The sequence below is a fragment of the Salvelinus fontinalis genome, chromosome 3 (genome assembly GCF_029448725.1).
Source record: "Salvelinus fontinalis isolate EN_2023a chromosome 3, ASM2944872v1, whole genome shotgun sequence".
Taxonomy (NCBI): domain Eukaryota; kingdom Metazoa; phylum Chordata; class Actinopteri; order Salmoniformes; family Salmonidae; genus Salvelinus; species Salvelinus fontinalis.
The window spans coordinates 5,123,689-5,150,712 of NC_074667.1; the positions used below are offsets into that span (position 1 = coordinate 5,123,689).

Consider the following 27,024-nt stretch of genomic DNA (forward strand, 5'->3'; position numbering starts at 1 on the left):
TCCAGAGTCCAATGGAAGCAAGCTTTACACCACTCCAGTCAACGCTTTGCATTGCGCATGGTGATCTTAGACTTGTGTGCAGCTGCTTGGCCATGGAAACCAATTTCATGAAGCACCAGATGTGTCATGCCTGCTCCTACTGCCCCTCTCTGGTGCTCAAGGGCACCAGGCTGCCCTTCATTACGCATACCTGTCACCATCATTACGTGCATCAGCACTCATTGGACTCACCTGGACTCCTTCACGATATTGATTGCCCCCTCTATATCTGTCTGTTCCTCAGTTTTGTACCCCGTGTCAGCATTATTGTCGTAATGTCGTTTTGTTCCACCCGTCCAGACGCTGTTCCTGTTTTGTTTGATGTCCGTTTTCCATTAAATGTTAACTCCTTGTACTTTCTTATCGTCTCCAGCGTTGGTCCTTAGACTGCTGACACCACTATTTGAAGTATCAGGGAGTTCTTGTTTTTTGGTTTTGGTGGTGACATCGGGTCCGGGTGCCGCCGCCGATGAAACCGGGGGTGCCTCAGCTGGCTCGTCGGGCTTCCACGCCTTGGCTGGCTCAAAAGGTTTCCTTGCCTTGGTTGGCTCGGCAGGCTCCCATCCCACATCATGCCTCAGCCGGCTCGCCGGGCTCCCACGTCTCAGCCGACTTGTCGGGCTTCCTCGCCTCAGCCGGCTCGTTGGGCTTCCTCGCCTCAGCCGGCTTGTCGGGCTCCCTCGCCTCAGCCGGCTTGTTCAGCGCCCATGCCTCGGTCGGCCCGTCAGGCTCACCCTGGTGGAGGGGGGGGGGGGGGGCTGAGGAGGAGGGGGGGGGGGGGGGGCTGTCACCCCTGCTCCTACTCCCCCTCTCTGGCACTTGAGGGCGCCAGGCTGTCTTTGATTACGCACACCTGTCACCATCATTAAGCGCATCAGCGCTCATTGGACTCACCTGGACTCCTTCACGATGTTGATTGCCCCCTCTATATCTGTCTCTTCCTCAGTTTTGTACCCCATGTCAGCATTATTGTCGTAATGTCACGCTGTTCTGGTTTTGATTGATGTCCTTTTTCCATTAAATGTTCACTCCCTGTACTTGCTTCTCGTCTACAGTGTCTGTCCTTACACAAATAGTTATTGTGCTGACGTTGCCTTCAGAGGCAGTTTGGAACTCGGTAGTGAGTGTTACAACGCAGGAAAGATTATTTTTACGTGCTATGTGTTTTAGCACTTGGCGGTCCCATTCTGTGAGTTTGTGTGGCCTACCACTTCACGGCTGAGCCGTTGTTGCTCCTAGAGGTTTCTACTTCACAATAACAGTACTTACAGTTGACCGGGGCAGCTCTAACAGGGCAGACATTTGAGAAACTGACTTGTAGGAAAGGTGGCATCCTATGACTGTGCCACATTGAAAGTCACTGCGCTCTTCTGTAAGACCATTCTACTGCCAATGTTTGTCTATGGAGATTGCATGGCTGTGCGCTCGATTGTATACACCTGTCAGCAAGGGGTGTGGCTGAAATATCCAAATCCACTCATTACAAGGGGTGTCCACATACTTTTGTATATATAGTGTACTATAGGCGTTTTGCGCTCCATGTAATCCCCAAAGAATGGGCTATGGAAGCATTACCAGAGATATAATATGCATGGCATACACTGCATTCTTTCTTCAAAAAATGTAAAGTCAGAAATATCGAAAAGGGCATATTATATAGTGGTCTTGAGCAGTTTATACAATATGCACAGACGCCTTATCATATTATAGAATAGGACAAACTTTTTCGTTCTTTGCACTTCGTTTCTATGAAGGTTTGATTATTTAAACTTTTGGAATACTGATTGGCCTACTGAATGGGGGGGGGGGGGGGGGGGGAACATTAGTCATGCGTAAAATATGCTTAATAAATCTTAATTAACTGGGTCGCAATCTAAATTATGAAATACAAATGCACCATAATACCCCAGAAGTATCAATAACAATAGTAGTAGTAATAATAATAATAAATACATACAAAAAATAGATATATTAAGCTAATAAAAGGCTAATGTGACAAAGTCAATATCCATGATGAAATATAAACTGCCGTTTCGATTAGCAATATGAAAACTACGAATGTATGGAAGCCTTGGATTATGTTATCTACGTGATAATCAGATAAACTTGATCCGTTTGTTGTTCCTTCCTTTGGCGCTCAATTAGACGTATCTATCTCGTTATCGATAAACTACCAGTGGATGTCGTTGTTCACTCTTTTTACGCGGGAGTGTCACTCCTCGAGATGACCTCAAGCTCTGCAGACGCTCTAATCGTCCTTCACTTTCTCTACAGTCAGTGCGGCAGACAGAGATAGAAGGATAGAGGGAGGGAGTGAGTGAATGAGAAAGACGGGCACACAGGGAGTGAAACAGACAGAGCGAGGGTAGCGGCTCTTACATCTAGACGCGTGTAGATATTTTGCTCCGGGAGATTCCAAATAAAACAAACAAGAACACAACAGATCGCGCGTGTGACAGGAAAGGCACCCGAAAGAGATATTTGAATGACTTTTCTGCCTAGCTGAATTATTATTCCGAGGAATAGTGTCATATGTGGAGATTTCTTAACCTCGTAAGCCCATTTATTTCACTTAATAGGTGCATTATGAAAGGCTAATGTTATAAGTCGATACATTTCTCCTGACAGTGTGTTCATATTAATAACGGCTCAAATGATATTTTATGTCGGCTATTCATGTGATGGTAATCTATATGAAAATGTTATTCGATCTATGTGCATGGTAAATTCCATTATCTATTGAGGTGTTGCTTTTCTATTTCAACTCATAGCTTTACATCTGTAGTGCTCTTTTGGACATCTTGCAAAAGTGTCTTATTTATTATCTCTCTTTTCAGGGAACGGCTGGCGTTTTTCAGCGCACGAACAAGGAATACAATGCTAAGGATTTTGGACCCCGTGGTCACTGTCGTGACCATTTCCTTTGTGGTCAAGGGGGTGCTCGGTGGCTACGGGATGAGCATGTTCGCCGCGCAAACATCTCCCCCGGACCCTTGCTACGATGAGAATGGTAACCCGAGGAGATGCATCCCCGATTTTGTGAACTCCGCTTTCGGAAAGGAAGTCCGCACTTCCAGCACCTGTGGTAAAACCCCGGGTAGGTACTGCTTGGTAACAGAGAAGGGCGACGAGAGAAATAGGAACTGTCATACTTGCGATGCCTCGAACCCCAAAAAGTATCATCCACCGGCATATCTAACGGATCTCAACAACCCCCATAATCTCACATGTTGGCAATCGGAAAATTACATCCAATACCCCCAAAATGTCACCATAACACTGTCACTGGGCAAGAAATTCGAAGTCACCTACGTAAGCCTGCAGTTCTGCTCACCTCGACCCGAATCTATGGCTATCTTCAAGTCTATGGACTACGGCAAATCTTGGGTACCTTTCCAATACTATTCGGCCCAGTGCAGGAAAATGTACACCAAACCGAGCAAGGCCACCATTACCAAACAGAACGAACAAGAGGCGATATGCACGGACTCCCACACGGACATGCACCCTCTATCCGGCGGTCTCATTGCCTTCAGCACTCTGGACGGCAGACCGTCGGCGCACGACTTCGACAACTCGCCGGTGCTCCAGGACTGGGTCACCGCCACAGATATCAAGGTGACGTTCAGCCGATTGCACACTTTCGGTGACGAGAACGAGGATGACTCGGAGCAAGCCCGGGACTCTTATTTCTATGCGGTGTCCGATCTGCAAGTTGGCGGTCGATGCAAATGCAATGGCCACGCTTCGCGGTGCGTAAAAGACAGGGATGGAAACCTTGTTTGTGAATGCAAACATAATACATCGGGACCAGAGTGCGACAGGTGCAAGCCTTTCCATTATGATCGGCCGTGGCAACGCGCAACAGCTAGAGAAGCCAACGAATGTGTCGGTAAGTCAAAACATTATAATTGTCTCCAAAAACCATCCAAATGGTCTTTAAGCACTGCAGAAGTTTCCTCTCCACACAATGCCCGTATCACAAGCAAAAATACCTTTGGCATAAATGGTATTATTGGGTGACTTGTTTGTACAGTCATGAGAGATTTGGCTGTTTTTAAGTTTGGTAATGTTGGTATTTGTCAGTTCTGTTGAAAAACAAAGATTCAGACACGCCTATTATTTTCTCTGGATGGAAGTTTTTGAAATACTATTAAATATTAAAAATGGGATTATAGCACATCGTATTACGCACCAACAAGTACACACACGTTTTACAAAACCTTCAGTGTAATTTAGGTTTCCAACTCCAAGGCTCGAGGAAAAATTTCCTATCCTTTGTTGCAGTTTATATAGTTATGGAAAACAATTTAAAATCCTTATTAGTATTAAAATGTTATTATAATAATATTATAATAATTGTTTTTATTATTATTTAGTCTCGAAATTAATTTTATAGTTGTAAGCATTTTATTAGGCTATGTCAATTTTAGTCTGATCAGCCCACGCTGTATTAATAGTACATGCCTTCATTAAAACATGATACTGATGTGATTTGAAAATGTAGGCTATCAAAAAGAAGGCTGTACGGTTGTTATAGAGTCTGAATTAAGGATATATCAAAACCACCGTTCGGCCCACCACAAAATGCACTCTTTTAATGAAATTATGACGCGCGTCCATGCACATAAAAAGTCACATGCAATGCCTTCTCAATTAGAAAACCTAAAAGCCCATTACCGCCATAGCTCAAATGGAGGTTTATAACAACCACCCACTTCAGAAAGACCGCCACATCACAATGTCTAATCATTCACCGCGTTGAAATGTTTCTCATGGGGAAAATTGATGTACAGTTCTAACTTTATCACTGCAATAAAGCTACGCACCGTAATTTATTTAAAGAGCATTTAAACTGCACCACCACAGTACTTGAACACAGACTTCTCTGCCCATTTAATTATCGTTTGAATCAAAGTTAATTATAGGTCTAAATTACGTTAATTTATGGATCATAAAACTGTTGTAAAAAATGTATTTAAAAAAAGTATCATTATTTCATCCCGAAACTATTATGATTATTATTATTATTATTGTTGTTATTATATCAAATGAAATTGCCATTTTTGAAAACATTACAACATGAATTTGCCTTCCTTGGAAACAATCTGCAAAATGTTAATACACCTATTAAGCCTAATACTCAAATATATGTGATATTATTAGGCAATTATTATTAATTACAGCCATAAAACGTTATCATCACTATTGTAATCATTCTAAATATGATTAATAGACTACTTATTAGTATTCATATGATTCGCTTTGTATTATGTTCTGGTCTTCAACGACATCATCGGACATAGTTCATTCGTGTGAACACTTTAGGCCTACAAGAAGAAAAGTCATCGGAGTAGATATTAATCCCTATCCTCAATGAACCGGCCCATTTAGATGTATGCTGCGCGTCATGAAGACTAATAAAGCACATCGAGGAAGTTATCACATCGTGGCTTTCCACACACTATTTCCAACAGCGAGGCTACATCAGCTGCTATAGAGATGGGGGACAATAACGCAGCAGGATCAAAGACGTGATAGTTGCTTTTTATTGCCAGACATACCCAAGACCCACTTAAAGCTATTCATGCTTAGATGAGGAGAGAGGCGGCATGCATGAGCTTGGTGAGAATGTGAGTGCTACTGGTTTAGATAAAGGAGAATGAATTATTGGACAATTGTAGTCTGATATTGACTTGGCGGTGTGTTGACTGTCTAGCAAATATTGTATACGATTTTATCATGATGAGTGTGGTTAAAAGTTGTGATTATGCATTGTTGATGAGAATTGATTCCTTGTGAAATATCTCACCCCTTTAAAGCCAAGTAACTGCCCGATATATGCATGCTTTCAAGGTTAACATGACATGAGAGGTAGGCTTAGTGGGGGGGGGGGGGGGTTCCCTGACCATAGTACCCAAACGACTGCATCAACCGCATTGCTGCATAATGTATATGTCATTAATCTATATCAACTCGGCAAATGTGCAGTATTTCATTGGCATTGTACACCCAACATTTATAATAACAGTTCAAGACTCTGAGCACACAAGGGCATCTCTTGGGGCATGCAATGTGGATACAAATAGAAAAGACGATGATGATGATGATTAAGGTGGATGAACCTCGACTTCTCACTGTAACCCACTCGAGATTGGATTTGCGATTTTTAATTATCACCCTACAGTGAATGGTGAGAGGAGGCTCCTCATTCCACCCCATATTGTTTGCATCAGAGAGCCCCTACAGTAAAATGCACTGACTCAAACTCCCTTTTGTCTCGGTATTTCTATTTCACTGTGGTTGGGGGAAAGTGGCGCTGTGTTGTTTGACAGTCATCCATGGCACATGTCGACTGTTTTGACACGTAGCAGGCGTTTTAAAGGGTTTTGTTTGCTGTTTGTGTCCATTCCCACAGAGTGGTTCTCTGCGGCAGATAAACATGCCTTGTGGAAATATCTACGCTTTTACTATAGTGACTGGCTACAAATACACTTTGGAGAAGGTCACCCCAGTTGTGTATAAAACTGTGAGGTGGTACCTCAATTAAGAGAGCTCTGAATCTGATAATATATCACTCTCAAAATATCCCGACCGCAGTCCTCCATATTACAGTCTACATGTTTAAGCCCTGCCGTCAAATCCAAGATTTATACTAGTTGGCCAACTATGAGAAACACAGTGACAATGATTAACTGAAGTTGACCAAATAGGTGAAACACAGAGTGACAAATGAATATAAATGAATACAAATGAATAAGTGATGGTTTCTGTGAGGAGGAAAGGAAGGCTGTGCCTCCCTCTTTGGGTCGCCAGGGCTTCCATCCTGGAAAAGCAAACAGACTTGTTTAGACACAACCACACCGCTATAGGAATGAAGAATGAATTGTTCCCCCCTATCCCCAGTATCCTTGACACTTTATTTTTTACCCGGAACAGCATGTGTGTGTGTCATGTGTGCGTGGTGTGTCTCGCATGGGGCCACAAAGGAGCATCACTCACTGTATCCATCATGCTGTCAGCAAGCACACACACACCCACACCCACACCCACACACACACACACACACACACACACACACCCACCCACCCACCCACCCACCCACCCACCCACCCACCCACCCACCCACCCACACACACACACACACACACACTCACTCACTCACTCACTCACTCACTCACTCACTCACTCACTCACTCATTCACTCACTCACTCACTCACTCACTCACTCACTCACTCACTCACTCACTCACTCACTCAGGGTTGTTTGTGCTATGGGCCGCCTGCTCCGTCAGACAAGGCGTGCAGAGCAGTGCGGAGGGGTGCTGTGGTCGCACACCCTCTGCTAAAGCAAACACCGCCTCACCTCTCAAACAGGGAGAAGAATAGTATGCCTGACACCTCTGTGTGAAGGCAGGGTCCTAGGGTTTTTGAGAGTGTCGGGTGAGGTGGAGTTGGAGTTGGGGTAGTGTGTGTGTGTGTGTGTGTGTGTGTGTGTGTGTGTGTGTGTGTGTGTGTGTGTGTGTGTGTGTGTGTGTGTGTGTGTGTGTGTGTGTGTGTGTGTGTGCGTGTGTGTGTATGGTATAGTGCTGTTGTCTGTTACCACCTGTAAAAGCAATTAGTCACAGGAGGTTGGTGGAACCTTAAATGGGGAGGACGGGCTCGTGTGAATGGCTGGAGCGGAATAAAGGGAACGGTATCAAATACATGGTTTCCATGGTTTCCATGTGTTTGATGCCATTCCATTAACTCCATTCCAGCCCTTATTTGGAGCCATCCTCCCCTCAGCAGCCTCCACTGTAATCAGTAATCATAGCATAAAGTTATGGCTAGGACAGCACACTGTGTGTACTATAAGCTTCAGTAACAGAGAAGTGATGTCAAAATGAGATGTACTGTACTATACGATAAGCTTTGCTATGAGCTGCTTGGTTGGATATGCTGAAATATTGAACGCTTCCAGCACTATTTGTCAGTCAGTAAATTGAAAGATTCCGACTGTCTCTGGATCCTCTGCAGTCATAACATGTTCTCAGTTACAGAGTTTATCTAGAGTAGAATTCGAAAGTGATACGGAGTGGGGACATTCAGAGAAAATGAGAAGGAAATAGCCAGGTGGGGAAAGGAAACGTCATCAAGACCAGCATCTTTTTCTATGGTGTGTGAAACACAACATAGGGATAGGTACTTATATTTTATTATAGAGATAATGATAAGCACTTGTTTTTATCATGGTCCGAAGAGCCAATGGCTAAGAATAAGAAATACCGTACAGCCTATTAGCCTGTCAGGATCTCTCTCCGGATGATAATCTTTGTCCAAGTCCTTGAATCGTACTACTTTGCTCTGCCTTTGACTGAACCTGGATATTGGTTATCATATCTATATAAAGGCCTTGGCATTCCACTACAAGTAGCTTTGCATTTGTGGAGTGATTTGAATGTAAAGTTGGTCTTCCAAAAACAAAACACATTGAAACAGGTTGCAGGTCGTCTTCCCTCTTTGATGTGCACTTTGCTGATTAGTCCGTCGGAGTCTTAAACGACCTTCATGCACTTCTGAGTGCACTTCCAGGTCCATTTGGGATATTGATTCTCACCGGCCACGCGGTAGACCGTCTTCGTAATCTAACGCAATGAGTTTAGGAATGGAGGCATGGAGGAGGAAGAATCGTGGCTTCAATATCAATTCAGGTGTGACCAGTCTCGGCCTGACAGACATGGCTGGATGGATAGACTGTCTCATCGTGTCCAATTCGGTCGGCGTCAGCAAGGAGGCTCAGCTACCTGTAAGAAAGCAATTTCTTCAACTAGAATCCCTTCCTCTTTCTTTAGAACTCTATCAGCTCAGAGTGACACTACAGCATCTGAAGGAGAATGAAGGAGACGCCAATTCAGCTAATCGTGACGAGGGAAATGAGTTAGACTAAGACGCTCACTTCAGGAAGAAAGTTTTTCAGATACGGAAAAATGAAATGCAAGACTGTTCCACTGCATTATCTGCCTGAGTTTGTCCTGTTTTATTAGCTTCAGGTGCCATAGCTTGAATGTGTTGGGAAAAGGGGTCTTGAATAATTCAGGGAGATTAAGAAGAATGCTTGGAGGCATGCAGAATGAAGGATACTACTGCAGCACAGAGAAAAGTAAAGCGATTGAGGGAGACTACAATAGAGACTATACATGTGAGAGAGACAGGGAGGCTATAGAGAAAGAGAGATGGAAACAGAAAGAGAAAGGGACAGGAGAGTGACCTATCCAGGGGCTTTTGGGGACAGGAGATACTTTTTTTTGATGAAACAGGCTTTATCTTTCGTTGAGAACCACTTCACGGTAGTTTTTCTACTTGTTCATAGAGTGGGTGGAGGGGGCGGGGAGAACGTTGTTGGCACAGACATAGCATATCAGTGACTTGGCACAGACATCGCCTAAAGCCCGTCCAAATCTCCATGGATCCCCCCCCCCACACCCCACATATTTTCCCGTAGATAACTTAATTTTTCCAGCCTCAAACCGCAACATCATCTGGCTGATTTGAGCAGACCTGCCGGTTGTCTCGCCTGATTACGTCAAATAAATACGCTCCCAGGTGTTATTCTGAACAGTTTGATTGACAGGGGAAGATGACTGCGGTGGTGTATTGAAATTGAGATTTGGCGCCCTTTCAGATAATTGGGCTTAAATCTCTAACCACTTGCTTAGAGGAAACAGTGTTTTGCTGAGATGTCTTTTTGATAGAATCTTCCCTAGTTCCATTGAAGGAAGAAAGATCAACAATGACATGATATGTCAGTAATTAAAATGTTCTCGCCTGAAATAACTAATTCAAGTTTTTGGAAATGGAGAATGGGGAACTACAATAAAGACAATCATTTTGAGAATGTTGGTTAGATTGTCCAAATGTAATACACTAGTATTTACGTTCATATGGTCTCCTGCAGATAAGATTCAATAAGAAAATAAAGCACCGCTTCACAAGAAAGTATACTGTATTGTGTTGTCCTTTCACACCATTCATTTCATGTAGGAGCCCCTACAACTGAATGCAACATCAATATTTATTAACAATAATACCATGATGAGGCATGATGACCGAGCTGTGGTCTGGTTAATGTTTGAACTGCCACCAAAGGACCGCCATTCCTTTATGAACCGCCGTATCCTTCATCTTCAAAGGGCGACCGCCGTCCTCCAAACGCATTGACCATCCTGACTCTCACTGCTGTACAACGCCTGGCAAACAAAAGGAGTGAGAAACAGGTGTGAAAAGAGTGTCGGATTAGTTTGCACTTTGCACCGTGGCGTATTCCCCTCCCTTCCCCCCCTGAAGAATCCCGACACCAGTGGCGGCAGTTCAAACGGGTGAATGGCCTCCCTCACGCAACGAGGACCTCCTTCCTACAAAGTGTTATCACTGTTTAACGGCTTGTTTTTTAAACCACTGCATAACAAGTTATTCAGAGTCTGGAGTTGGACGCACTCTAATGACTCCTACTTTTGGTTAATTGTGCTATACACAGCCTTGCACCTTGGTCAGCCACTGTTTAAGTTTAGCATATGCATGCACTCACATACGGGCATGCATGTCTGCAACGCCACACACACCCACAGAGCCAATCAAACTCACAGATACATAACTGTGACCGTAACTTTGATTCTGGGCTCACTGAAACCAGCCACAGAAGCAGACAGCCAAAAGCAGTCAGCCAAAACAGACAGTCAATCAGATAACTATGAACCGTAAAACCTCCTCCACAGTGAGAAGCCACATGTTAGGTTTCTGAGGAGGCCCAGACCCCCTGCCTGCGTCTGTGCTGGCCAGGGTCCAGCAAGGTTTCTGTTGCATTGGCGGCAGTGACGGGAAAAGAGGGGTGGGCGAGGCCTGTTTCCAGCAGGGTTCCCAGGACCATCGCAGCGGGGCCACAGCAAATTCAACCTGATGGCTGGCAGGGCTGCAGTATAGGCCCATCTGTACCTTGTTTAAACCTAGTAGTGTGTTACCATCCACCTCTACTCTGAACTCTGCTGGGCGCCACACATAACTAGTGGGAGAATGTGTTGAAATATGACGTTACTGGCTCTGTGCAAAATGCTGCTACAGTGGTGGCCTGAGTTGATGTGTGTGCCAGTGGGAGGGGGGGGGGGGGCTAAATGAAGGGTGGTCTTTTTGTTCAGTTTTTGAATTCTCCTGTAAAGGGGGTTGATATAGATTGTTGATATCAAATCAAATTTTATTGGTCACATGCACATATTTAGCAGATGTTATTGCAGGTGTAGCAAAAATGCTTGTGTTCCTAGCTCCAACAGTGCAGTAATATCTAACAATTCACAACAATACACACAAATCTAAAGTAAAAGAATGGAGTTAAAAAATATATACATGTTAGAACGAGCAATGTCGGAGTGGCATTGACGCAAATACAGTATATACAGTACATATGAAATGAGTAAAGCAGTATGTAAACATTATTAAAGCGACTAGTGTTCCATTATTAAAGTGACCAGTGATTCCATGTCTATGTATATAGGGCAGCAGCCTCTAAGGTGCAGGGTTGAGTAACCGGCTGGTAGCCGGCTAGTGATGGCTATTTAACAGTCTGATGGCCTGGAGAAAAAAGCTGTTTTTCAGTCTCTTGGGCCCAGTTTTGATGCACCTGTACTGACCTCGCCTTCTGGGTGGTAGCGGGGTGAACAGGCCATGGCTTGAGTGGTTGATGTCCTTGATGATCTTTTTTCGCCTTCCGGTGACAACGGGTGCTGTAGGTGTACTGGAGGGTAGGCAGTGTGCCCCCGGTGATGCATTGGGCAGACCGCACCACCCTTTGGAGGTTGAAGAGACGCTGTTGCGCCTTCATCCCCACACTGTCTGTGTGGGTTGACCATTTCAGATCGTCGGTGATGTGTACACCGAGGAACTTGAAGCTTTTCACCTTCTCCACTGCGGTCCCGATGATGTGGATAGGGGTGTGCTCTCTCTGCTGTTTCCTGAAGTCCATGATCAGCTCCTTCGTTTTGATGACTTTGAGGAAGAGGTCCATTTTCTGTCACTACTCCTCCAGGGCCCTCACCTCCTCCTTGTTGGCTGTCTCGTCATTGTTGGTAATCAGGCTTAAAACTGTTGTGTCGTCTGCAAGCTTGATGGTTGAGTTGGAGGCATGCGTGGCCACAGTCATGGGTGAACAGGGAGTACAGGAACGTAGGGAATAACTACACTGTTTGTATTCAACCATATTCCCAGTCACCTTGCCATGGTTAAATGTGATGGTTTGTGCTTTCAGTTTTGAGTGAATGCTGCCATCTATCCCACAGTTTCTGATTTATGTAGGTTTTAATAGTCACAGTGGGAACAACATCCGCTATACAGCACCCACCTGTAGCACGCGCTCCAGCAGGTATATCTCTCTGGTCACCCCCAAAACCAATTCTTTCTTTGGCCGCCTCTCCTTCCAGTTCTCTGCTGCCGATGACTGGAATGAACTACAAAAATCTCTGAAACTGGAAACACTTATCTCCCTCACTAGCTTTAAGCACCAGCTCTCAGAGCAGCTCACAGATTACTGCACCTGTGCATAGCCCATCTATAATTTAGCCATATCAACTACTGTCCTCTCACCCTACTGTATTTATTTAGCTTCTTTGCACCCCATTATTTCTATCTTAACTTTGCACATTCTTCCACTGCAAATTACTTGCTATATTGTATTTACTTCACCACCATGGCTTTTTTTTGCCTTTACCTCTCTTATCTCACCTCATTTGCTCACATTGTATATACATATTTTTTTTTCCTACTGTATTATTGACTGTATGTTTGTTTTACTCCATGTGTAACTCTGTGTTGTTGTATGTGTCGAATTGCTATGCTTTATCTTGGCCAGGTCGCAATTGTAAATGAGAACTTGTTCTCAACTAGACTACTTGGTTAAATAAAGGTGAGATAAAAAAAATACACTTCCTGATGAACTCAGTCACCGTGTTAGTGTATACGTCGTTGTTATTCAGCATGGATTCCGACTGGTCAGACCGTTGAATAGACCTTAGCATGGGTACTTCCTGTTTGAGTTTCTGCCTATAGGAAGGGATGAGCAAAATGGAGTCATGATCTGATTTGCCGAAGGGAGGGCAGGGGAGGGCCTTGTAGGCATCCCGGAAGTTGGAGTAGCAGTGGTTGAGTGTTTCAGCGCGAGTACTACAGTCAATGTGTTGACAGAACTTTGGTAGCGTTTACCTCAAATTATTTTGATTGTAAAGGTTGGTTGATATAGATTGTAAAGGGGGTTGATATAAATTGTAATGGGGGTTGATATAAATTGTAACGGGGGTTGATATAGATTGTAAAATGGGTTGATATAGATTGTAAAGGGGGTTGATATAGATTGTAAAGGGGGTTGATATAGATTGTAAAGGGGGTTGATGTAGATTGTAAAGGGGGTTGATGTAGATTGCTTTGAGTTTGAGGCATCTCTTTTGATCATCGTAGTCTTTAGACAAAATTAATTCTGTGGTCTGTGACAGTTTCAGTATCAGTCCCAGATGAGTTACAGTAATCCATTAAATCAGTTTGACAATTATCTCATAACAACAGTCTACCAGGACAGTGTTCCTCACAGAACGATGCTGTGAGAGACAGCACTTTTATGTATTTTTAGCATGTAAGGGATTCCATACAGTAGCTAACTGTACCGCGTCAATCACTTTGACAATAAGACCATCATGGCATTTTACATTGGTAGCAAAGACAGACACGTTGAAACTTGATGGCTTGATGGCTTCTTGGACCTTTAGAGGACCCATACTTCACTGTATTGTAACGGCCACATTTATAGCTGTCCAGGACCTTGAATGCATGGACTGTACATACTAGGTAAAAATACATAGTCAAAATATCCCCAAAGACAGGGACCCCCCTGGGCCATCTTCCCCCAGCAAGGTCAACACACGAGCAGGTCAATCTGTGCTAGTCAAAGCCCCCTGGGTTGGATCTCTCTGTCTCTTTCTCGCTCTTTCTTTGACAACAAGATGAGGAACTATCTGTTTCTGACGATTCACACAGAGACAATTCTGGTTCATTTCCCAAAGACTGAGCTCATATGAACTGCTATAACTCACTCAAGAAACCTCGTGAAATTTAGACATATTAAGAGTTATATTCTTTTGTTATCTTGACAAACTGAAAATCTTGGAGCCATGAAAGTCTACTTTGGCCAGGCGTCTTTTAAAAGGGGAGTTTGGAGCAGGTGGATGTAAAGTGAATAGGGCTGTTCAAGACGCAATTTCACTTTGACGGAATTCCAGCTTTACCCAGATAACAGATTTTGACAGGGTATTTTGAATGGAAACACTTTATACATGGAGGAGATTGTCCAATGAGGAGAATAGACACTGGGGCTGGTAACACAGAAAACAATCATTTGAGCAGGAGGGTGTGTGTGTTGATGTGCGTGAGAACGGGGACAATAAAGTCAGTAAATTAAAGAGAGAGAAGGGGAGAAAGAAAGAGAGAAGGGTATTGGCTACTGATAGCATGTGCAACAGAAAACAGGCTCCTGGGACTCTCTACAACAGATACTATGATTACAGTATGGACAATCTACACCATCTCTTGTGGAAAGACATTGCTGCTACATTCCGTAACCTTTGGCAACGCTCACGCCATAGCACTGAGGGCTTGTGGGATGCGTTTGATTGACAGAATAGCAAAATAGCATTCAGAAATGTTACAGTCTAAGCTTTTTGAGGAATTTCAGGCTTCCTCGGGCAAAGCCTCCATTTTGGGGCTTTTGTTTTGTTTTGCTGGTTAGGGTTAAATGTATAATGCAACACAGATACCGCTGATGGTATGTGTGTGTGTGTGTGTAGCTTGCTTGAGTAGACGTTTCTGCTCTGACTCTCCTAGAGACTGAACTTTGACCCTGTTTAGAGAGGTGGTTTGGTGGGAAGCCATATTGTTGTGTAGAAGGAGAATATTGCATTACCGCCTTGGCTCTGTGTTTGCTTCCACTCATCGGTTGAAGTTCGTCGACTGTCACTGGTTTATCGCAAGGTCCGCCATCCCCGTGTGTGACGTCATCACCTCACGGCCTCCAGAACGGGTTGGCGGTTGGTCGGCATGGGACACGTGTTTCTGCTTTGATCATTCGGGTGCGTTAAAATGGCACCATCTTAATGTGAAGCAGACTCCCACGCTTTCGCATTCAGCACTCTCACAACAGCTGGAGCTAATTGGGTCGGAGGATGACGGGACTTTGCGTTAACCAGCAAGGCCTTCTCTTCTCTTCTGTTTCTTCTGTTTTCTTCTCTTCTGTTCTCTTCCCTCTCCCTATTGGCCCAACTGAGAGTGCTGAGTGACTCAACACTAAGTGAGTCTAAGTGAGTATGTCATACCAAAATGCTGCAGGCCTAGACGAGGTGAGGTCCTGGTGAAAGTGAGGCGAAGAGAAAACCGAACGGCGCTCCCCTCCGTTCTTTTGGCAAATGTCTGGTCACTCGATAATAAGGTGGATGAGCTTCATTCGAGAGTCTCTTATCAGAGAGACTTGAAAAGCTGCAGTATTACATGTCTTACTGAAACGTGGCTGGATGATGACGCTATGCACGTCGTAATCAGTGGCAGGATCGTCCAGTGGCTTCGGGGGAAGTCGAAAGGAAGTGGAATGTGTGTTTGTTCATTAAATAACAACTGCTGTGCTGGCTCAAGTGTGAAGGAAATGTCAAGCTTTTGCTCACCTGATTTAGAATACCTCATCGTAAACTGCAGACCCTTTTATCTACCAAGAGTGTTCTCAAACGTAATTGTCACGGCTGTCTACATCCCTCCCCAAGCCAACACTACTCTGGCACTCAGCGAACTGTATGGGACCCTAAACAAACAAGAAACCGCTCACCCAGAGGCAGCGTTTTTGGTCTGCGGAGACTTTAACACGGGGAGACTTAAAACCTTCCTACCTCACTTCTACCAACACATCTCCTGCGCCACTAGGGGGCGCTTTAATTCTATAACCATTTTATTCTACCCACAGAAATGCATATAAGGCTCTCCCTCGTCCTCCCTTCGGCAAATCTGACCATGACTCCATTTTCCTGCTTTTTGTTTACAAACAAAAGATCAAACAGGAAGTACCAGTGTTACGCTCAATGCAGAAGTGGTCGGATGAAGCAGACGCGAGGCTACAAGACTGTTTTGCTAGCTTGAGATATGTTCCGGGATTCATCCGATAGCATTGAGTTTACCACAACAGTCACTGGCTTCATCAATAAGTGCATATACCATGTCATCCCCACAGTGACTATAAGAACATATTCAAACCGAAAACCATGGATTACAGGCAATATACACACTGGGCTAAAGGCTAGAGCTACCGCCTCAAGGAACGGGACATGGACGCTTTCAAGAAAGCCCGCTACGACCTCTGGTGAGACATCAAACATGCAAAAGGCCAATATAGGAGGAAGGTGGAATCCTAATACACCAGCTCTGATACTCGTCGGATGTGGCAGGGCTTGCAGATGATAATGGATTACAAAGGGAAACCCAGCCATGAGTTGCCCAGCGATGCAGAACTCCCAAACTAGCTAAATGGTTTTTATTTTTCACTTCGAGGAATATAACACTGTGCCTTGCATGAAAGCCCCTGTTTTTACGGATGACTGTGTGATCTCGCTCTCCGTTGCCGATGTGAGCAAAACGTTTAAACAGGTTAACAATCACAAGGCCGCCGGGCCAGACGGGATACCAGGGTGTGTTCTCAAAGCATGCTCAGGTGTCTTCACAGACGTTTTCAATCTATACTAGTCCCAGTCTGTAATCCCAACATCTGCTTAGTCCCCTCCTGTACTCCCTGTTCAAACACAACTGCGTGGCCACACACGACACCATTGTCCTTGTTCCCAAGAGCTCCAAGGTAACCTTTCTAAATGACTATCGCCCTGTAGCACTCACATCTGTAATTATGAAGTGCTTTGAAAGGCTGCTCATAACACACATCGACACCATCATCCCAGACACCCTGGACCCAGTCCGATTCGCATACCGCCCCAACAGATCCGCAGATGACGAAATCGCAATTGCTAGTCACACTGCCCTCTCCCACCTGGACAAGAGGGAAAATAACTATGTGAGAATGGTGTTCATAGACTCCAGCTCAGCATTCATCACCATATTCTCCTCAAAACTCATCACGAAGCTAGGGACCCTGGGACTGAACCCCTCCCTCTGCAACTGGATCCTGGACTTCCTGACGGGCCGGCCTCAGGTGGTGAGGCTAGGCAACAACACCTCCGCCACGCTGACCCTCAACACATGGGTGTGTGCTTAGCCCCCTCTTGTGCTCCCTGTTAAAACACGACTGCGTGGCCACACACGACTCCAACACCATCATCAGATTTGCTGACAACACTACGGTGGTAGGCCTGATCATAAGACTGCTAGATAGCCAGAATGCTAAATAGTCAACTAATGGTACCCAAACTATTTGCACTGACTCTATACGCACACTCACTAGATTATATAAACCACCACACACACACACACACACACACACACACACACACACACACACACACACACACACACACACACACACACACACACACACACACACACACACACACACACACACACACACACACACACACACACACACACAGAGAACGGCACAACATAAACACACATACATACACATTACACACTCACTCACACACACACTTTTACACTCATCATTTGCTGCTGCCATAATAAGGTATATGAGTTAGATATGTACATGAAGGTAGGGTAAAGTGACTAGGCATCAGGATAGATAATAATAAGGTATATGAGGTAGATATGTACATGAAGGCAGGGTAAAGTGACTAGGCATCAGGATAGATAATAATAAGGTATATGAGGTAGATATGTACATGAAGGCAGGGTAAAGTGACTAGGCATCAGGATAGATAATAATAAGGTATATGAGGTAGATATGTACATGAAGGCAGGGTAAAGTGACCAGGCATCAGGATAGATAATAATAAGGTATATGAGGTAGATATGTACATGAAGGCAGGGTAAAGTGACTAGGCATCAGGATAGATAATAATAAGGTATATGAGGTAGATATGTACATGAAGGCAGGGTAAAGTGACTAGGCATCAGGATAGATAATAATAAGGTATATGAGGTAGATGTGTACATGAAGGCAGGGTAAAGTGACTAGGCACATTGATCTGGTACTGGTACTCCCTGTATATAGCTACATTCTTGTATATTATATTCCTCGTGTTACTATTTTATTGTTAAACTCTGCATTGTTGGGGAAGGCTCGTCAGCAAGCGTTTACCTGTAAAGTCTACGCCAGTTGTATTCGGTGCGTTTGACCAATCACACTTGATTTGATTTGAGTCTCAGTGCTCCTCAGGCTGTCTGTCTACCTGACTCAGATTGTCCATTCACACTCAACATCTCTAAACTCAACACCTCCCGCCTTTGGCACTGAACACACAACCCACTTAAGGCAGCCGCGTTTAGCTGTTTGGATGTGTCCTTGTCGATACCTGTCTCACTCGTCTCATCTGCCAACAGCTGTTTATAATACAGAGATGTATTGTAGGAGGGCTGTTTCTAGCAATTCCCTGGCCCTCGGGGAGAGTTCAGCTAATGAATTAATTGAGGGCCATTGATGCCGTAGTGAAAGCTATGTGTCTCGGTGTAGGGCGGTGTTTCAGAGCCGTGGTTTTGGGGCGGGATGGAGGGATGAGGGATGAGGGAGGGGTGAGGGATGGAGGGATGAGTGAGCGAGGGAAAGACAGAGAGTGAGAAGGTGTGGAGGGATGAGAGAGAGAGAGTGAGAAGGTGTGGAGGGTTGAGAGAGCGAGAACAAGAGGGGGATGAGAGAGAGAGAGAGAGAGAGAGAGAGAGAGAGAGAGAGAGAGACAGAGAGAGCTTGTCCTGATGGAGGGCGGTGTTTCAGAGATGTGGTTTTGGAGCAAGATGGTGAGATGAGAGAAAGAGGGATGACAGAAGGAGGGAGAGAGTTTTAATGGAAAGTTTGGGTGGTTTGGTAGACTGGGCAGCCAGCAGACGATTAGGCGCAATTAAAGCCAACGCCAGACGACATCAATGTGTTATTCACACATTAGACAGTGTAATGTTTCAGTACCCAGTCCCATGAATCTGAATCACTGTTTATTAATGACACTCTGACCACAGAATGAACACACCGTCTGCATGATCAAACAGCAATTAAATAGTACATTATATGCTCTTTTGGTTTGATATTATGTTGTTGTGCTTTACTCCAAACAATGGCAACAATGTACGGACTTTTCCAAAAGAGCTGTACCTTAACAACCAATGAATTGGCTATAAATCACGATAGGACTACTTTCTATGTCCCAGGTTGTTGAAACAGTGGCATTGCTGTACTACAGAGCCCATGTGAGCTGTACGGCAGAGCCCATGTGAGCTGTACGGCAGAGCCCATGTGAGCTGTACGGCAGAGCCCATGTGAGCTGTACGGCAGAGCCCATGTGAGCTGTACGGCAGAGCCCATGTGAGCTGTACGGCAGAGCCCATGTGAGCTGTACGGCAGAGCCCATGTGAGCTGTACTACAGAGCCCCGGCTGTAGTGCCAGATACCATGCACCTCCAGGGAGTAGACAGACAAAACCCACAGACATCACAGAGCCTAAACAGTACCCAGACATGTTCCTTTAATTGCTCCAGAAAGAAGTATGTGGACTGGAGAGATCTGCTGCTGTTGCTCTACGGTAGTCCCGTCCAGGATGAGCTTCCCCCTGCGGCATCGCCCCTATTCCCATCCCTATCACATTCCATTACTTAGCAGTGTATAACTGGACGTCTTTCTTTAACCCTCAACCTGGTTGGAAAACCCACTCCTAATTGTGTACTTTAACCGGCATTAGAGTGCTTACTTTGGGCATTTCTGTGAACTGTGAAGTCGTCAGGTCTTCTCCCTGTGTGACAAGAGGCCCTTGTTGAACAGTTTCTGATTCATTACAGTAATAGACAGGGCAAGCTTTTCTCGCTTGTTAAAGTGTCACTGGATTTTTAACAGAGGTCGTAAAGGGAGCAGTAAACAGGGTAGACAAATACATAGGGAGGAGTGTGTGTGTGTGTGTGTGTGTGTGTGTGTGTGTGTGTGTCTGTGTGTGTGTGTGTGTGTGTGTGTGTGTGTGTGTGTCTGTGTGTGTGTGTGTGTGTGTGTGTGTGTGTGTGTGTGTGTGTGTGTGTGTGTGTGTGTGTGTGTGTTTGTGGCGTAGTAGCTCCAGTCAGCAGTGTGTGTGACCTGCTCCTGAGGCCAGGGCCAGGGGTACTGTGGAGGATCACACATGATGACCTCAGCACCTCTGTGTGGTGGTTACCAGGTGGTTACCGGGCTGTGGGCAAGTGTTAGGAGCCAAGGCAAATATACAACAATGAGAGAGAAGGAGGGAGAGGGGAGAGAGGACTAGAGATAGAGAGAGAGAGAATGAGAGTGTGAGAGAGGAAGAGAGCGAGAGAGAGAGAGGGGTATTGAGTCTTCACTGGTCAGCTAATTCAGTACCCTATGGTTCATTCTGTGTATTATTTGACAGTACATAAGGGAGAGGGCAATAAAAGGCTTGAAGTGTATTATTATTTCCCTGGGTATCTGTATTTTCTAGCCTATTGGGGAAGGCAATGCACTGAGCACCAACAAGCACTAAAGCCCTGTGTTCTTCTAACGACACTACAGTATCCAAGTCTGTGAACATTTAAAACAAGAAACTTGGCAAGGCCAGTTACAACTCACATGAACTCCTTTTATTCTAGAGTGTTGGGCTGTTACAGCAACAACAGCAGCAATAAAACGCAGACACAGAGCAAAATGTGTGTGTGTGTGTGTGTGTGTGTGTGTGTGTGTGTGTGTGTGTATGTGTGTGTGCTTCGATGAGAGTGGTTCAAGGTGAGACCCTTGGTGTAGCAAGGCAGCTGGCTCGAGTCCTCCTCCTCTCGTCGACAGGACCACCTACAGTGAGAATGAGCACATTGGACCCAACGCGGGGCCCGGTCTATAGTCTATAGGCGTAGAGTTATGTATGATTAATGTGTGCATGAAGTTACTACACGTACCAAATCCCCCTGCAGTGTAGGACATGTTGGACAGAGCGCCCCCATCTGTCTTCCTCCGGTACTGCTGCTGACATCTGATTGGGTTGCAAATCTTGGAGTAGTTTAAAGTTGTCCCTAACTGATATATTTTGGTCAAATGGTCAAAGTTAGGATTTGAGCTGGGGTAATCTGATCCTAGATCTGTGGTTTGGGGAAACTTCTGGACACAGGCTGAGTCAAGCAGAACACCTGTGGCAGATCAAACAAGAGACAGTCAAACAGAGACAGTTGGTCAAACATGCGATGGCCAACAATAATGTTTCCCTGGAGTTGACGTAGGATGAGTAAAGTGGGTGAAGGTGATTTATCTTTGTCTTTCTCATATATGCCAGAAACAGGGAGGTTGGACGGTGGGTGGCCACAAGCTTTGCAGCCTAGGATTCTATCACCGTCACCATGGACGCAGGTCACAAAGAGTGTTCTGCGTGTGCGTGTGTGTATTGTGTGTTTGTGTGTGTGTATTTAGGCAGCAGAGGTCTCAGGGTCAGGTTGTGATAAGACTAAAAATAATAAATGCACATGACTGTCAGACTTACAATTTCTATCCTTGTTTTCTAGAGAGGCTACTTGTCTTTTTGTTCTAGTTCTATGGTAAATAAAGCAGGTATGGTACTGGTGAAGATGGAGAGAGATTGACACCAATCACTGTGACTCTTTTATATAATAACATAGCTGCAGACTGGGTTTCACCTCAGGCATACTGTGCAGCATTACCATACTTTCAAGGGAGTGTGTAAGTTGTGTGTGTATACATATGTGTATGTGTGTGTGAGAGAGAGAGAGAGGGAGCGAAAGGTAGAGAGAGACAGAGTATGAGAGAGGAGAGAGAGAGAAGATGAATGTGTGTGTGCAAGTGTGTGTTTGTATTTGCGGGAGTGGGTGTGTGTGTGTGTGTTTGGGTGTTTTTTGGGTGCGTTTGCGACCAGTGTGTGTGGGATGGAATGCGTACTGCTGAGAAGGCACTCAGGGGAAAGTTTGCAAGGTCATCTCAATTTGCCAGGGGTGATCCATGGGTTAATCCATCACCCATTATGTCTCACAAGACAGACAGGAGGTGGAGGAGAGGAGCCCATCTCATCCCCCACAAACAAACACACACACACACACACGTACACACATTATTAAGAAGGAGAGGGAGAGGAAGTCAAGAGAGAGAAAGAGAAAAAGAAAGAGAGAAACGGAGAGAGAACCAGTCGGTGAGAATAAGTTCCACATCCCTGTGAGCCTGACACTCCCCTGCCCCATTAACCCCTTCCCTCTCTTTGTTGGCTCCGGGACAATGGAGGTGATTAAATAGGCTTGGTTTCCAGCCGGGAAGAGAAGGGTAGAGAAGTGAGCCCCTGCTTACTCAGCCCCGATGGTCCATTATGGGACATTATAGAGATAGCTGCTGGGCTCTTGACTCAGCCCTGATGGTCCGTTATGGGCCCTTTATAGAGAGAGCTGCCGGGCTCTTGACTCAGCAAGTTACCGGTAAGAGCTTTAACCTCCTCTTCTCTCATTGCCACTGCTGTCTGCGGGTCTGACAGAAATGTGTATGTGAGAGAGAGAGAGAGACAGTGTGTGTGTGTGTGTGTGTGTAAGTGTGTGCGTGCGTGCGTAGCTGTGTGAGTCGTTCGTATGAGCCCCCCATCTCCATCTGACAAGGCCATTAGGTTCCTGTATGGGTCCCTTCCTGCTTCTAACAACAAGAGTTCTATCTAGCATTCGAACATGACAAAGCCAACAAATGGGGCCTAATTATGAGGGCGATAAGGAAATGGTGGTCATTACTGCTAATATTAGTTTTATGAGAGGATTCTGGGTCAGGGGCGCCGAGAGAGAAAGGTCTCCGGGTCTCTAGTGGAAATACATTTCTAATATGTTCCCTCCAGGATGGTTGATTATTTCCTTAGAACTATGAACCACTGGACCTGAGATGAAAGATGAAAAAGACCAAAATGATAGACAGAGATGGAGAGAGACAGTTGGGCCAGGATTCAAACCGACGCAGATTAACGACCTACGCCCTGCGATTGACTTGTGGAAGCAATTTCCCCAGACGTTCGTGGAGATCCTGTAAACGCTGCGGATGTCACGTTTAAAAGTCAATGTGCACAGGTCTTTAATCTGTGTTTGTTTGAATCTTGGCCTTGGTCTCAATCATGGTCCCTCCCATCCACATGAAATGTACAACCCAGAATCTCTATCATTCCCTCCTTCCGCTACATATCCAGTAGATATCCAGAGGTGGGCTATATCTAAAGCAGCGGGAACAGGAGGAGTAACCTCCCTTCTTTCCGCCTCTAAGATCCTTGGGGTTCGGGAATGTTTCCCTCTCTTTTTTTTCTTTTTTTCCCAAGGACTCCTCATATTTTCTCCCGGAGGCTGCTAGGAGGACAGGGCGCTGGCCGGAGATGAAAGCCGGGGTAGGGATGAGGGATGATCCATAAGAGCCCGTGTTCCTGTCTCCCATCGTCTCTGAGGAGAGAGAGGGATGGAGAGAGGGATGGAGCTGGGTCGGTCGTATGGCACTCATGTGGTAGAGTACTGTGGTTGTGGCATATAGGAGCTGCAACATTAGCCATTCTGACCTTGACCGTGACCCTGACAGTATAGGGGCCTTAACTCCCTCCCGTCTTGCCCTACCCTCTTGGGGCGTTGTGAGATATTGAGGTCCAGGGTATATGTGGTTATTGTTAGGTGCCAGAGAGAGAGAGGGAGGGTGCTTGAGAAGGATTGTGACATCATCCTTTGATATCGGGGCCCTGTGGCGTCCTGGGCTCCTCGTCGACGACCGTTTATTTATCTGGGGACGAAGCGAGACACGTTTCCACGAGATACAGTATCTGGTTTCCGCGAAGCGGAGGTGTTGTCAAGGCGACGGGCGGGAAATTGAAGTGAGCTCAGAGCCCCAATAACAAACAGTGACAGAAACAGATTGGAGTTGGATTAAGAAATAGAATAACAGTGGCGGTACGTGTTTGGGCTGCACCTCTGCACCGTGACTCTTTGACCTTAGTCGGAAATTACACCTCTTCTTTTCTGGCCTGCTCCGATTGGTCACTTCCCCTGTATTCCAATTTGTAAGTCGCTCTGGATAAGAGCGTCTGCTAAATGACTTAAATGTAATGTAATATAATGTATTACATTAGACAAATGTTGACAGGAGATGGATACTGGAACAGTGAAAATGATGAAAGTTGGTTGATGGCACACGCACAATGATGACCAAGCAAAAAGACAACAGCATGCTTGATTTTTTTTGATTGACGCGCATATCTAAAATGCATCTTTGTTTTTTTAATACCAAATAGCCTAGATCGGTTAATGCAGGCCTAGTTTTCAGTGCTCAGTATATCAGCTGCAAAGTTTTGAGACAAAAAAACTTTCCACCCCAGGATGTCAGAGAATTAATTCAAAGTCAGTTTCAATAGATTATGTTTAAGTGGTCCATTGACAATAATTATGGTTAATTTTCCTGGTCCACCGAACACAATCGGTTTCAATCCGCGAGTCCCCTGCCAGAGCAAACAAAACCACATATCTACAGAATCAATAGAACATTTAAGGTAATATTATTCTTGACATAAATGACACAACCTTTTTCATTTTGTTGGATGGCTCTGAACTAGCGCTCAGCAGCCAAGCATGCCCCAGGAGTGGTAGCAGGGAGCCAATAGAAATCGTATAGGTAAAATCTGGGGCATGTCATAGGCTATCTGACAGGAACAGGAAGTTTTTGGAGTTCTGTTGTGTTTCCTGATACTGTTCATCTTTATCCTTTGAGAGATTCTATCCACTCTGTCACTTCCTCGTTCTGTTCTGGTCAAACAAGCACATTTCACTTCAGATCATTTCCTTCGGATACTCCGTTTTAAAGAAAGGACATAAACGTAACCGTATGATCAGCACGTCCATTCGCTCTGAGCAGGTGCTAAACATCAAAGTTACCCAAATAGGACCTACGGGTTGAATCACACTTGGTATCGCAGTGTGCGTACTGCAGAGACTTCCTTTGATGAACCATTACTCAGTCGCCCCGCATCGCCATCCAACTTTCTACCAGATTCAATACAGTACTTGAACACTCATTTTTGGTTCGGGGAAAAACATTTGATCACAATGTAGCCGCTCTGTAGCCTCTGTAGCCTCTGTAGCCTCTGTAGCCTCTGTAGCCTCTGTTGCCTCTGTTGCCTCTGTTGCCTCTGTTGCCTCTGTTGCCTCTGTAGCCTCTGTAGCCTCTGTTGCCTCTGTAGCCTCTGTAGCCTCTGTAGCCTCTGTTGCCTCTGTTGCCTCTGTTGCCTCTGTAGCCTCTGTAGCCTCTACATCGCTCATCAGCTCCCTTCTCCAGGAAAAGCCTTCCTCCCCAAAGGTTTTCACCAGAGATGAACTTTTATCCCAGCCTTGTCTTTCACCTGAATAAATTAGACTTTGAAATGAGACATTACAAATAACAATCTTCTGATCTGGGGGACTTAAATCCTCAAATCATCAACTGTTCTGACTCCTGACTCCTCAGCGTTTCCACTCAAACAATGCAGCAATTTCTTCTCGGCCCATTTGCTTTTCTTTCCACAAAGTTGGACGTTTTTGAAACATTGGGCCTTTTTTTGTGTGTGCTCAAGGCCACCTCAGGTTCCAAACTGTTCTGTTTCAGCAATTAGAGAACCTTGCTGAGCTTGTAATCATTATTTAGTGGTAATGTAGGACTTCCTCCATTGTGACATCACCATTTGTCAATCTGGACATTGTTGCGCAACGCTTCGAAAACAAACTCCCAACGTTTGTCAGCCCCCGTAAACTCTGCTCTGCAGATTCCAGTCCAGGTTCCCTAATTGGCCCACTCCTGATGAGTTAATTACAACAAGGTTTGGGGTTTCTGGGTTTCGGGATCCGAGGGGCTATTTACCCCCATCTCAACGCCCCCCTGTATTCTTCCTCCGCAAGTCAGAAGTGCCAGAATCGGTTACGGAGACCTGAAGCTGTCATTTCGTTCAAGGTACAGTTCCGGGGAAAAAACTCCAAGAACTACTGTTCCAAAGCAATTAGAGCTAGAGTGATCCAACGGTTGGTGTGTGCTGTGGGTTTCTCAGAATTCCAGTGGGTCGAGGGGTAGGGGGTGGGTACTGCGCAAGAGGCATTATGGCATGGCAGTGTTCTGTGGTAACTCCGGTTCTGGGAGCCGGTTCAGAAACAACATGTCAGCTCCATCAGTGTCGGAAACAATCTGCGTGGACAGAACCAGCTGGTGTAGTTACACTTGAACAAAGAATATAACCATCCATTATTGTCAACGGATATGGATATCTGCTGGTTTCCATTTTTAGCATAATAATAAGCAACCTCCCGGAAATATGTCAAAGTCATTGGTCGTCTCTCTTTATCATTCGGAGTGCTTGTGCAACACTTGTAGAATAACGAGGCATTGTGTCACGTCATTGTGTTTCTCCTCCAGTGTTGCAGTAAGCGACTTGTTCTTTTATAGCTTGAGTGTTAGGCTACACAGGCCCTGAAAAGACCTCTTCCTGGTCCTAGAAAGCTAACAGATGTTTTATTATCAGGCCCTGAAAAGACCTCTTCCTGGTCCTAGAAAGCTAACAGATGTTTTATTATCAGGCCCTGAAAAGACCTCTACCTGGTCCTAGAAAGCTAACAGATGTTTTATTATCAGGCCCTGAAAATACCTCTTCCTGGTCCTAGAAAGCTAACAGATGTTTTATTATCAGGGCCTGAAAAGACCTCTACCTGGTTCTAGAAAGCTAACAGATGTTTTATTATCAGGCCCTGAAAAGACCTCTTCCTGGTCCTAGAAAGCTAATATATGTTTTATTATCAGGCCCTGAAAAGACCTCTTCCTGGTCCTAGAAAGCTAACAGATGT

The 27,024-nt window shown here is 45.1% G+C and overlaps 1 protein-coding gene across 1 annotated transcript in view; it reads left to right on the forward strand.

The window, feature by feature from the left end:
* The first annotated feature begins 2,290 nt into the window (after positions 1-2,290).
* Positions 2,291-27,024, forward strand: part of LOC129836450 (netrin-1-like) — a 99,978-nt gene continuing 75,244 nt past the window's right edge. Inside the window, exons 1-2 of the mRNA XM_055902632.1 lie at positions 2,291-2,592; positions 2,877-3,931. Of these exons, the coding sequence (XP_055758607.1) occupies positions 2,917-3,931 (1,015 nt within the window). The 5' untranslated portion in view covers positions 2,291-2,592; positions 2,877-2,916. The remainder of the gene's footprint in view (positions 2,593-2,876; positions 3,932-27,024) is intronic.